The sequence below is a fragment of the Rhinolophus sinicus genome, linkage group LG07, assembly GCF_036562045.2.
Source record: "Rhinolophus sinicus isolate RSC01 linkage group LG07, ASM3656204v1, whole genome shotgun sequence".
NCBI lineage: Eukaryota > Metazoa > Chordata > Mammalia > Chiroptera > Rhinolophidae > Rhinolophus > Rhinolophus sinicus.
The window spans coordinates 6,571,336-6,584,836 of record NC_133757.1 but is presented as its reverse complement, the minus strand read 5'-3'; the positions used below and the strand labels follow the sequence as shown (position 1 = coordinate 6,584,836).

Below are 13,501 nucleotides of genomic sequence, written 5' to 3'. Positions count from 1 at the left end.
ATATAAACCAAGTTCATGGGGAAAATAGGCTTCAAAATCTATGTGGCTCTGTAATCAGAAGACTAAAAAATCAATCCTAAAAAATACTACCACAGTTAAGGAGACATGTCAAATTGCTTTAAAAATTTTTAATACAGCTATAATGCTAGGATTTGACCTTTACGAAAAATGGTTGAAGGCAGTACGATGGAAGGGGGTGGAAGGGAGAGTGGAAGCCATTGAGCTGTGGGGCAAGGACAAAATGGGCAAAAAAACTAAGCGATAAGCATCCTAAAACAGAGTGCACGCAAAAGCGTGTAGGACGGAAGACCTTCTGAAGGTACTGCACTCAGCTGGATCCGCGCATTCTGGGGTCAGGTTCCGAATGCCTGGTCCCACAAAGAATCAATGTACTGGCAAAAAACGACACACGAACCAATGCTACTTCTGTGTCATAATGACATCATTCCATATTTGCCAATCACGTGAGCAAATTTGTGATAGCAAAACACACAAGATAGCAGAGCAGGCTGCAGCGCCCCCTCCAGGAAGACGTCTTTACAGCAGCCACGATACGTTGAAGCATTGCAGCCGCTACCAGAAACCGTTAGCAAGCAGAGACATATGTGCCGTCGCTGTGTGCGTCGCTGTGCTCAGATAGTGGGGGGTACTCGGAAAAACTGGATCGCACTATCTGCGAGATTATCATCTAGCGGAGGTGACAGATGAGTAAATCAAGGTAAGGTAATTGTCAGGAAAGAGATGTACGCGGCTTAATAATCATCCCAGATGAGCTCAGAACACTTCTATCTGTTGACTTGGGGGCGGTTTTGTGGAGTTGTCAGGGGCAACGACTCCAGGCTTAAAGCAGCTTGTATTCGCATCCTGCCTCTCCCGGGAGATCTTAACCAAGTTACTCTACCAATCCAAACAAGTCTGTTTTCTAGAAGCTAGATGTAATAATAATAATTGTACTTGTGTTGAGGAATAATGCACATAAAGCACTTGGCACAGTGCCAACAATATCAGAGCCGAGCTCGTTCCCCCTCTGCTAGAGACGGAGGCATCCTGTGAAATGAGAATAAACTGGAGCTTTCCATCCTTGCTTTCCACCCAGCACAATTCCTGGCAGTCGTGGGCACTTCACAATGGTCAGCTGAGTGGATGGATTCTAATGGCATGAACATGGCAACTGAGAATTACTGAGGACAATTGTCCCTTTATGCCTTTTGATCCTCACCTTCCATGAAGGTAGGAGAACTGGTGGTGGGACTATACTGCAGCCTCAGAGAAGGCGGGCATCTTGCCTAACTAAGGCCACTCAGCTTGTTAGCAGAACCAGGACGCATCAAGCCTGTGAGCCTGCGAGTTCTGGGTGGACCACACACGTGCCCCCAGAGCGGGGTCGGCAAAGGGCTGGACACACTCACACACATCCAGCCTTATGGCATTTAAATACAGTTTCTAATTCTGACACCTTGGTGTTTCTCGCACATGATATCCCAGTAGCTTGAAACGCCTACAAAATACTGGCATGTGAGACAAGACGTGGTTATTTTTAGACTGCATTTCAAACGGTAAATGTGGGAAGATGCATTTGGAGCACCTGTGACTGTGGAATCGCGCTTCATTGGGCACTGATTCTGCAAAGCAAGAACCACAAAAGGGTCCCCAATCTTATAGTGACTTATATGTTGAAGGCCTGACACAGGCTGCTGGCAACAGCCCATTCTCTGTGGTTAACACCACGTAAGCCATGGGGGCGGGGGAGCCCAGGGGCTGGGGCTTGGCTGGCCTGGACCTGGCTGTGACAGCAGCAATGTACACCCTACGTGGGGTGCAGAGCTTTTGTCAGAGGGCATCAGGGTAGATGACATACCACTAAAGAAAAAGTAAATCCCCTTAAGGTCAACTAGAGCTGAAGTGGTTTTCAATCACCCCCTATTTTCATCCCGACTGAAGCAGGAGCATGTGTCTGCCAACACTTTTAGCCCAGGGAGCATGTTTCTCCCTGGTGTGCACCTCCTGTGGGTGAAGGACCAAAGAGACAGGACAGAAGACCAGGAAATCAGGACAGCCCAGCCGCCACTTCCTGCAGGACGACCAACCCACCAACGGGGGCTCCTTTGTAGCTCAAAGAAAGCAGGGAAGCAAGTAGCTGCCACCTACTCTTCAGCCCAGGTCTTCATCCAACACGCTCTGTGCACTTCCTGTGTGCTGGGCACTATTCTGGCCTGTGGGGCGGGATGGGGGACAGGAGAGGAGAAGAGACAAAGCCCCTTCTAACCTGGGCCTCTGCTCAAGGAGGGGCAGATAACACCCAAGGAAACAAGTGAACCATCATTCAGGAGGGACAGGGCCACACAAGCACTAAGAGGGCTGATCATACAGGTCTGGGCTGCAGTTCGTCCCAAGAGCACCTGGAAGCTACCGCAGCCTTTAAGCAGAGGAGTGAGATGATCCAGGAAATGTTTTTAAATGATCGATTAGCTAATTTCACCATTCAACAAATCCTGTGAGTGCCTAGGACTTTCATTTTCCTGATGAGGCGACTGAGGCTCAGACACGTAAGATAATTGTGGCAAAGGTCCCAAAATCTAGGTGTGTTAAGACCAAGGTCTGAATGCAGCATGCTTATCTACACTACCAGTGGAATTCCCAACTGAGAGCACACAACCCTCACCTCCCGACACCTCACCCCACAAATTTAGAATGAACAGGGCCTTTCCATTTCTGCTGAAAGTGTGGATAAATGTGAACACTTCCTCTTTAAAAATGGATAACTTCTTTTATAAAGCGTTTAAGGTGTCAGATGACAGCTCCTCTAATTAACGCATGGTACAGCCCATGCCCATCTGGATCCAGCCCTGCTTGGGTTTGACTTTATTTACTGGATGATCAGAGCCCATTCGAGGTGCGGGAGGCACTCGGATTTTTAATGGTTACTCCTGTTCAAACTTTAAGAGTTCATTCGCCTCTCCCGCCCACAAGGGTTCAGGAGTCTCCTGCTCTTTCCAAGACAGATCACACGGACGTGTACTGACTGGGGTCCAGGTACCAGTAGCACCCTTTTTACTAAGCAGCCTTTGGAGAAGACACCTATCATGGATCTCAGGGCTCGCTCTCTCTCACGCTCTCCCTCTCTGTAAGATAAGGATTCTGCAGCAATGCCCCTCCTATTGTAAGAATTAGGGCTAATGCATGTTAAACGCCATGCACAGTGCCTGATCCAAGTTCAACGAACCATTGCATGTCTATGACCCGAGCAACTAGCCATGTACTCAGAATCCTTCCCCGGCGCTGGTACCTGGATGTTGAGCCGCCCTCGGTGTGCCCCCAGGCCGTAGCGCTTCACCGTGGATGCGTGCAGCTGGAAGTCTGTGATTTTTAAGGTTTCCAGACCAAGAGGTGGGCAACCTGGAAAGAACAATGCTTGTTAAAATCAAGGACAGGTGTTGAAAGAAAAATCTGGCCATGCACTCTTCTGTTTTTCCCCTCAACTCCCATTCATCATTGCAGCCCCTCCCACTGGCACGCCCAGTGTTTTGGGACAAATATTGTTGATTCAACTGTCAGCATTATGCCGACTTTCCTTCTTCTCAGCATTTCCTCTCTGGGTGTCTTTGCTCTGATATTCCTTCTCTCTGTTGCTGTCCATGCTACTGTCTGAGGCTGTTTCCAATTAAGGCTCCTGCCACAGCGTGACTCAACCAGGGAGCATTACCGGTTAGAATTTCGGAGCAACCCTGTGGTTGACCTCTGCAGATTAATTAAAACTTGTTCATTTTACTCCAGCAGCTCTAGCCCTTATGTTGTGCATGCTAATATGCAAAGCAGTATAGATAGAAGAAATGTAGAAATAATGTAGAAATAGAGGAAATCTATTGTCTTCTGTTCTTGGCAAAACTGGTCACTTTCAGAATGGGTTCGAAACAATTTGATCCCAGCTGCCCCAGAACAAGATGCCCGCACTGGGTGACGCCCTCGGCAAGGCCCAGCCCAGCCCATCATCCCACAGATAAGAGCTTTAATGGCAGCCCTGGGACTGGAACCCAGGCCTCCTGACTCCTGGGCTGCTGTTCTCACACCCTGTCACGGGGCTAGAAATCTCCAAGTGATGCTGTCTGCTTCAAATCCAACCCTGGAGGAAGAAAACAAAAACCCCTGCAGTAGAAGTAGACAAAGTTTATTTCTACTAGAAGTATTAGAAAAGTCCCACAGGTAATAAGGCTTTAGCCTTGTGGGTCACTACTGAGATGGGAGTGTCCCAGGGATCCCACGCACCTGGGGACGTGGGGGTGTCTGTCCTTCCATGACAAACCATGACAGGGGAAAGGCCCCTCCCATCTCAGGAGGCTGGAGGAGCCTGGGAAGTGGGCAGCCTGGGGTGCTCGGCGGGCACCTGGGTAAGAAAGTGAGACCTGCTGGGACCTGAGACACTATCTCATCCTCCCCTTAAGTTCTCAGAAGAGGAAGCTGAATCCTGAGACTTGAGGCGAGTGGTCCAAGGCAGAGCTGGACCTCAGCTCCTGGTCCTCAGATTCTCAGCCTCCAGGTTTTCAAACGATGCTCTCCTAGCTTTGCCCACAACTGCAGGGAGGCTGCCTTGATGGGTAAATACTTATCAGCCACCTGTGACACCCCAGGAGGCAGAGGTGCTGCTGTTCAGCATGGTGGGGAGCAAGGGAGGGGTAAATGGTGCCACTGCTACCTGCTGACGCTGCCGGAGAACTCAGCTTCAGGTGGCACCGTGAGCAATGGCTGGCTTCTTTGAGAGGGGGCCACGCTGCAAGCGGGTCCACTGAACGAAGACCATGAGGTGAACGAACGGGGACGGGGGTCATGCAGTGAGTGGGAACCACATTGAAGGGGTAGGGCATGCAGTGAGTGAGAGGCTATGTGGCAAACAGGGGTCCATGCAGTGAGCCTGTGAAGGGGCCAGGCAGCAACGGTGGGAGCTTAGAGCCAGCAGGGGTCTGTGCAGTGAGCACCCCCAATCCTGAGGCTGACCCCACAGAGAGTAACCTAGTTACCATAACCCGGCCTCTCACTCAGGTTTGCCCTGGACACCTCCTAGGCCTGGAGGACATTCCTGGTTCCAAATGTTAACTGAGTAATTCTCCATCCTGCCTACTGGAAATTGACTTCAAGTATCTGATGGCTGAGCAAGGCTCTTACCCAACTTACCCAGAAATCCGTGCTGCCTGCCTCTACCAGCCATGGCAGTCACAGAACCTGTGACGCTGACATAGCAGCAGTGCAGCCCCCCAGCTAGGATAGCGGGAGCCCCGTGCCACCCCACCCTGGCCTCAGGGCAGCGGCACCTTCTCTCAGCGCTACCTGCCTCCCTGGGCTCTCAGATCCTGGTGGTCACTGGCATATACCAGAGTCCCTGGTCAGGATGCAGAGTGAAGCGTGCGAGTCAAGGTCACTGCTGATTGTCTCTGGGAGGCTGGACCCCAGGATGTCCTTCAACCTGCCCCTTAGAACCTGGTTCTGACCCTGAGCTCTCAACAACTCAGCCGGAGTTGCTGCTCCATTGTCGCCCGTTCTTACCCCCCATCCCGCTTGCTCCCCTCTCCTCTTTGTCACCAAGTCCCAGCCCACCTTGCTCCTGGCACATCCGCTTCCTCAGGAATAACTAGCATCTCCTGAACTCTGCCACCAAGCTGGCTGGGTGGTGGGTCTGCTGGACGATTGCCCGTGTCCTGAGAATGGCCTCCGCGCTTTTCCATTCTGCCAGCGTTGGTTTCAGACCCCATCAGGGAACAGGGCACTGGTTCTGCCCTTCCACATCCGGGTGCTCAGATCAGATCCCCAACGTTCCCACGTAATCAAGCATCAGAAACACAAAAAGGATCTGCCGCCATTTTGGTGAACCTATTTCGTAGCCATATTGCACATGTTCCCATCCCCTAGGTCCCTCCTTCCTTTGCAGAAAACAATGCAGGTGGTGAATTCCACATACTGCGTCCAGCTAACACCTTCCATTTGTATCATTTTGATAGTCAGACAGACAGAGACAGACAGATGGGCAGACACACATATGTATTATTTACCAGCTAAATACAGCAACAGTTGCTATCCAAAGCATTTCTCCCTGAAAAGGAAAACTTCTTGTATGTATATGAATATTTTAATTCAAAAAGGAACTACCTGAATAAAATTGCCTGTTCATCAAAATTGCTCTTCTCTTGATAGGTGGAAGCTCTGCCATATCCTCTCCCCAAGGTACACGGGGGGTGAAAAGAAAGTGCCCATAAGTGGGGTGCTTCTTGCGTGCACATCTAACATCAACTCAATGTCTGCCCTCTCAAGGGGCAAGACCACCATGTACTCCTGGCAAGACTGGTGTTCCATGCAGCCTGCAAGGCTGTCAGCTACTGCGTCAGACAAATGTCCGCTCCTGTTCTCTCATGACATGATGTGACAGCAGAAGCTAGAAAAGCCACTCCATCCGCCCACAGCTTGGCTCATGACGCCTTTGGTGGGAAGCCCAGATAAACACACAGGCACTCAGCCTGCTCCCAAACGTAGTCTTCAGTGAATCCTAATAAGGATTTTGTTTTCCTTAGTAGATGACACTGTCTTCAGAGAAGTTAGTTTTGTTTGCATGCCTTCTCCGTCATCCATGCTATTAATAAAGAAGCTAGAGATGGTTTCACAGAGAAAATGCCATACCATTCACAGGCAAAGATAAAGTTTCTGACACACAGGGCTGGTGAGGCTCCTTTGGTTGTAAGAAATCAACAGCAGTTAAGCCGGAAGGAGAATCATTGGAGGGATGGCAGGAATCTCGCAGAAGGGACAAGGCAGGGACATAGGACAGGTACAGGGCAGAGCCACTAGAGGCCTCATCATCCGGGATGCAGAAACCACACACTATGTGCCACCAGAGGAAGGGATGGATTCTCATAGCATCACACACACTTCTCAGGGGTATCACTCAACCTCACGTCGCACCTCCTGGAGACAGCCTGACTCATCACACCTCTGCCCACTGAGAACTGGGTGCTGTTAGCAGGGGGATTAGTGCCAGGTCCCCAGTTCACAACTGACACACACATGGGCCAGGCATGTGGAGTTGCCTGTCTGGCACTGCGGGTAAATATCGGCCATGTTCAGCCTTTGTGTAGCTGAGGCGTGAACGGTTCTTCCGACCACCTTCCCTCAGAGCCCAACCCCGGGGCTCCACACCCTCCACCTCGACTTCCTCTCTACTCATTCCTTTCCTGAAGTTTTGCATTGCGCGCGCTGGCTTCTGTCTGGAAGATGGTGGCTCGGCTCCATCTTTGGACTCCTGGGGCTTTTCCCTTTCTCCTGCTCTCTCGGCTATTCCCGCCCCTCCCCCGGCCCCCATGGCTTCCATAACACAATATTTTCTCGTTTCTCCCCTTCCTTCTCCCTTGTTTTCCTCCCTCTGACGCGCTAAGAGCCCTCCCTCCCTTCTCTAACAACCCACAGCGAGCACCCAAGGCCTCATCCACGAGAGGTCACAGACGCCCTCTACACTAGCAGCAATCAAATCACACACGTACATAGTTTAACTCAGGGCCCCACTCGTGAGCATCTTTGGAGACCAACTCTTCCACGACCTTCCATCCGTCAAGCCGGCTCAGCATCAGAAGCCCTGGTAGCTCCTGTGGCTTTGGCTGTGACTATGTGACTACTGCAGCTGAAGCAGATGTCCCAACGGTCTTCCTCAGTCTACTGCTGACGAAGCTCTCCAAGGTTGTAGCGACTTCCTCCTCCTCGGCAGCCTGTCCCCACACAGTCAGATGGCAGAAGTCCCAGTCGGGTCAGAGACACAGCCCTGGCATCGCCTTCGCTCGGGAGGCTGCCCTTACTCCACCACATCTCCACTCTCTACTTGTTCCTTGGAGAGTCTCCACTCCTTTCCTTCCACCACACATCTATTTCACACTGACTTTCACTCCTTTCCCGTAACCATCAATGCAATTTAGCTCAGCAAGCATGTCCTGCATCCCTCCCTACCGCAGGGCACCTACCTGCTGCAGGGTGTGGTGCCGTGTGCCACTAAGCTCAGCAAAAACCTGCATGTTAGACCATCTGAGTTACCCGCCTTCCCAAATCAGATTTGTAATTACTGAAAACTTGAAGTATAAAGTAGTTTAAGCACAAACTGTCTGTCCCTTATCCCTTTATGCAAAAATCCATGAGGCAAATCTCCCAGGTCAGAATCACCCTTTTCCTGACAAAGGTTCCTAGGCCCATCCGAATGACTAATACTGGAAGTTTGACACAGGAGCCTCCACATTTAGGAAAATGAAGGATTTTCCTACACTGCAGGACAGGGAAATAATGGGCAGGAACATTACCTTTTGATTTAAACATTCTAAATTCATTCAAAACACAGAGTAATAAAATGTTCTTTGTATTAAATACTTGACTCTGAGGAGTTTCAGTATATTTCAACCCGATTCGTTTTTCTCTCCTTTCTACCCTGGGAAAAGATTTTCGGCAGGTCAACTCAACGGCAAAAGCACTAAGAAACCTGCAAAGACACTCAGGAGGAAGGTAGAGGCCAGAAGGAAAATGGAGCATACAGAGCAGCCTGGAGGCCTCAGAGCCACATGGGCAAGGGGCACCCTGTGCCCCCACAGCAGCCCAAACCATCTGAGGTGCCCAGTCGTGCAGAGGCCCACAAAGGGGATGGGGTCTGTTCCTCCATCAGGCCACACCCTGCGCTGGCAAAGACAGAACAGCAACACAAGAAAGCAGCAGGAAATGGCAGGCTGACCGCATCTGGCCACCAGTATCTGGCCACCAGTTCCCAGTCCCTCGGGCCAACACTCAAGGACGCCTGCTGGTCCTTGCAGTGACATCTACAGCACTTCAGGTTTTCAGGTGCACCCTGGACTTTGGGCACAAGGAGGGGACTGCTGCTAAAAATGATAACCCCAAGACGGGAAACAGCCAAACAAAATCCAAAGAATGAATTAACCCACTTCAAGGACACTTCCACATCTTCAAAACCAGAACTCTAGAAGGGCCGAGGCTAGAAGGAGACACACGGCACCATTCCAGCTAAAGTCTCTGCTTGTCCATGACTGCCGGCAGCATCCCAAGGCAGTGATCATCAAACTAACGCGAGACTTCTCGTTGGCAACCTGGGCATCCAAGGGCCAAGGGAAAAGAAACTGGAATCCAGAATCCACTGTCAGTCATCAGTCAAGGTGATGAAGGGCATCTTCAGACATACGAGTACTTAGAACATGTACCCCCTCCCACCCATGCCACAGACTCTGCAAGAACTGCTGGAATACTGTGCTAGAGACATACAGACACACACAGAGACACACGGTACAGGAAGGGCTGAGCAGTGCACAGTGACACCCTCCCCAAAAAGCCCAGCGGACTCTGCCAAAGAACTCCAGAAGCAATGCAAAGTTGGAACAAGAAGTTAGAATTCCTTTGGTTTTAAATTCTCGCAGAAACATCCTACCCCTGTCCAAGGAGCTGTCACCGTCCAACATGGAGGACTTTTTTCCATCCTTTAGAAACTCTACTGAGGAAGACGGGTGCTTCCTTAATGCTCCACGTAAAATGGAGGAGAAACAAGTGTTTCAAAGCTTAATTTGGATATTGGCAGGCAACAAGAAAGCAACAAGGCCAGAACCCCCAGAGTGACAGACTGTAATACGTTTGCATTATAAGCACAGTTATAATGTCCGTGGAGGAGCTCATTACTAGGTTTAGAGAGCGCTTGGATTCAGTGGGAGACTCAGCCCCAGCCCTTCACCCCTCCTCTGAGCCCCAGCCAGGCTGCACTGCAGAAACCCAGCCAGGACTCAGCTCTGGGACCAACCGGTTCCAACAGCAGCCAGGAAAAGCTCCTCAGGACAGCTCCTGTCCCTCCTACAAAAACAAACAAAACCCTTTAATCATCCAATCAACTTCCTGTTGTCTCGAAGAGGAAAAAGACACTGATCCTCAGCAGCATGTGGGTGAGGAGAACATGAAAAAGGTGTGAAAAGAACACTTCAGGAAGATACTAATTGGAGCTTGGAGGTGAGCCACAATCTGGAGGGAAGAGAGTGGCAGCCGTCAAAGATGACTCTATTTGTCTCTTAAAAGCTGCGTGGCTCTCTAAGGACACCCTGTGCTGAGCGGGTGTCATTCCCCAGGCCTGGGCTCCGTTCCCAAGGAGACGGGTGAAGACAGACGGGATGCTCGGCCTGGTTCCACACCTCCATCCGACACGCGAGCGCACACACACAACTGATTAAATCTCTCCATGCTGAAGTCCTCAGCACTGCCGCCACTTTACAAAACTGTTTGAGCACTCTGGCCCACATTTATTGTCCTCGTCTTCCTCACCACCATGAGTTACCACCTACGCACACCAGCTCGTAGGAACTCAGAGTGTCCACTGTATTTAATGTCCTGGAGGTCTTTGTGGCCCTGAGTTACAGGGCGAAGTCAGTGTATCCGTTAGAACTCTAAGTCTGGACCTTCAATCCCAACCCCCCAACCCCAATGCCTCCAATCTGTCTGGAGGAAGCTGTTATGAGAGTCAAGTCATAAAAATTATTTTAAAAGGGTAGTGATTTGGGGAGCGACGGGGCCAACGTGTAAGCAGCTACCCTGAGCCAGACTCTCTGAAGACATTTTGCCATTTAATCTTCATGAGGACCCTGAGAGATGGGCGCTATTATTTCCATTTTACACGTAAACAAACCAAGACTCAAGGAGGCTTAAACAGAGCTCAACAGCTACTAGGTGTCCAAGTTAGAATCTGAAAATCAAGTGTGACATAAAACCCCAGGCACAATTTTTATGCCACCTCCGTTTGACTTGAAAACTCAAGAGTGTAATACAAATTCAAGTTGCACGGTGGTGTTTGGGGTCCCACCAGAGAAAGGAAGTGGAGCTGGGACAGGCGTCACCAGTTGGCAGAGGGGAGCGCAGAGCCAAGGCTATCTGGCCGGCTGTGATCTCTGCTGGAAGCGAAGCCCAGAATTCTGCAAGACCTGCCAGGGACAAGCTCACAGCCATTCTGAACTTTAGCTTTCATTGTTGCCTATAAACCGAATAGCTCTGACTCCAGACATTCTTTCCTTCACCTTTCTGAACTTGACATTCCCTTTGATCAATGAGAGTGTGGAGTCAGCTTCCTGGTGTGCTGGACAATGTGTTTGCAGTGGCTCTTTGCCTGTCTCAGAAGTCACTGGCTCCCCAGGGGCACGCCTCTCTTAGGGTCTTGGGAAAGGAGCTAATCTCAGCCTTATCTAATCACCCTCGGACAGCTTGGTCACACCCCCATTACAGAAGACCCTTCAGACCGTGCTCTCTGGACTCCTCCAGGCAATAGTTCTCACTCTATCCAACATCAGAATCTCCTGGTGAGCTTATAAAAAATGCCCAGACCCTTCCCCAGAGGCTCTGATTGACAGGACTGTAGAAGGGCCCATGCCCCGAATAAAGCTCCCAGGAGAATCTTCTGGGCCCCTCACAACCTAGCTGGTGGCTCTCCCTTGCAAGGCATGAGTGCAGAGAGTCTCTTGCCCAGGTCCCAGCAGATCGGACAAAGGAAACATCAGGGAACTGGGTATCAGTGGACACTGACTGAAACCTGTCATGCCCGAGCTTGACCAGAGCTGGCTAAGGTCTCAGAAAGCCTCCCAAGACCCCTCCTCCCACACCCATTCCTCTCATCCGACCCACTCCAGCCCCCAAACAGGACAAACCACACTGCTAATGTCACAGGGCAGCAGCTGAGTTTTCATCATTGAATTGCCAAAGCCCAACCAACATTTCCCAAGAAATTAATGAATTTGAATCATAATCCAATATAACTGATAATCACTATGTCTGCATCATCATGGAAAATTAATAGTTTGTTCTTTATGTATTGCTTATAAAGCCAAAAAAAATATTGGTTCAAAATAGCACTTCTCACACCCCAATCACTAGCTTATTATCTTCCTGAATTTTCCCACGTCCATGTGACTCCTGCACTATATAACTTAGTAAAAAGCACTCAGATGAATGACTGTTATGAAGCTCCCTCAATGGGACCTTAATAAAGCAGTGGCTAACCCTTACTGAGCATTTATTACGTGTCAGCCACGGTTGTACGTGCTTTGCTCAAGTTATCTTATCCCAATTCTATGAATAGGTCCAATTATTATCTCTATTTTATATTTGAGGAAATTGAGGCACGAAGAGGTTAAATCACATGACCAAGGTCACACAGCTAGTAAGCGGTGGGCTGGCTTTGAATTCAACTCAGTTTGGCTCCCAGGCTCTTAACTACACTATACAGCAATGTATAAGCAGAGGTCCCTTGTCCTTCATATAGAAAAAGCTCCCATAAATCAACACACCCCCTTGCAGGAAATGGGTGCAAGACTATATGTAAAGGCTGGTAAAAGTGCAAGTTGGTACAAACTTTCTAGAGAACAGTGAACACCTCTTGTGTAGTTCCTCCTCTCGGAAACATGAACTTAAGGAGTAGGTGAAAGGACTCAGATGCAAGGATGCAGGACAGAACTGCTACCCACCAGGGAAGAACTGGAAACAACATGAATATTAAAACACAGGATGGCAGTTATGACTCCATCACAAAATGGAAAAAAACTTAGTTTTGTGAAAGAACGGTTGATGACATAGGAAAATAACAACAGCATGTTAAGTGAGTATGGAAGGTTATAAAACAGGACTGGTTCAATTTGCAAAAAGTATGTGTGTGTATGATCTACAAAGACACCTGTAAAATTGTCCTTGTATACACACACACACACACACACACACACACACACACACACGTACACGGAAGAAAGAAATTGGAGAAACAGATTCCAAAATGTTGTGGTTATCCCCAGAAGACAAGACTATGGATTCATTTCATTTTCTTCTTTGTGTTTTTCTCTATCTTTCAAATTTTCTACAAGGTACATTCACTAGTTTCATAGTCAAGATATTTATAAGCCAGGAAACAAATGTATCTGAGGGCAACTTCCACTTCAAGTGGGTTAAATTTCTTTTTTTTTTTTAAGTTTTAGGGTATGATACAGTGAATTGGGTTTTCTGCTAAGTGTGTCCTAGAACCAGCAATGCAGAATAAAGAAGGTCTCACCACAGAAGCTTTGAAAGAAGGGAAGGACACAGGCAGAGTGTCTGTCACAAGAACAAAACCCCAAGAGCAAGAGGGGCACATGTACTGGACTTGGTCGTGAGGACGGAGCTGCAGCACTAGAATTCACACTTGGCAAATGCAACAGTGTGACCTTGGTCACACAAAACCATCCTTGGGGACAATGGGGTGACAGAAATGATGGGAGCCTTTAACTGACACCCATCGGTACTACCAAGCACATCAGAGCTCTGTCCCCTGACCCTTGGGAGGTATTTCTAGGCCAGCAAGTCCACTGTGGCTGTAGTTTCAGACCAAGGCTGCTGAAGCCTATGGCCCAGGCTGGCCACACTGTCATGTGGTTTTAATAAACACTCAGCTTACAGTTTACTGTGGGCAAAGCATGCCCAAGACCCCTAATCC

The 13,501-nt window shown here is 49.4% G+C and overlaps 1 protein-coding gene across 3 annotated transcripts in view; it reads right to left on the bottom strand.

Moving 5' to 3' along the window:
- Positions 1 to 13,501, bottom strand: part of CPXM2 (carboxypeptidase X, M14 family member 2) — a 140,569-nt gene that overhangs the window by 70,066 nt on the left and 57,002 nt on the right. For all 3 annotated transcript variants that reach the window (XM_074338848.1, XM_074338849.1, XM_019742217.2), the window contains exon 3: positions 3,287 to 3,396. In XM_074338848.1, coding sequence (XP_074194949.1) covers positions 3,287 to 3,396 — 110 coding nt within the window. The remainder of the gene's footprint in view (positions 1 to 3,286; positions 3,397 to 13,501) is intronic.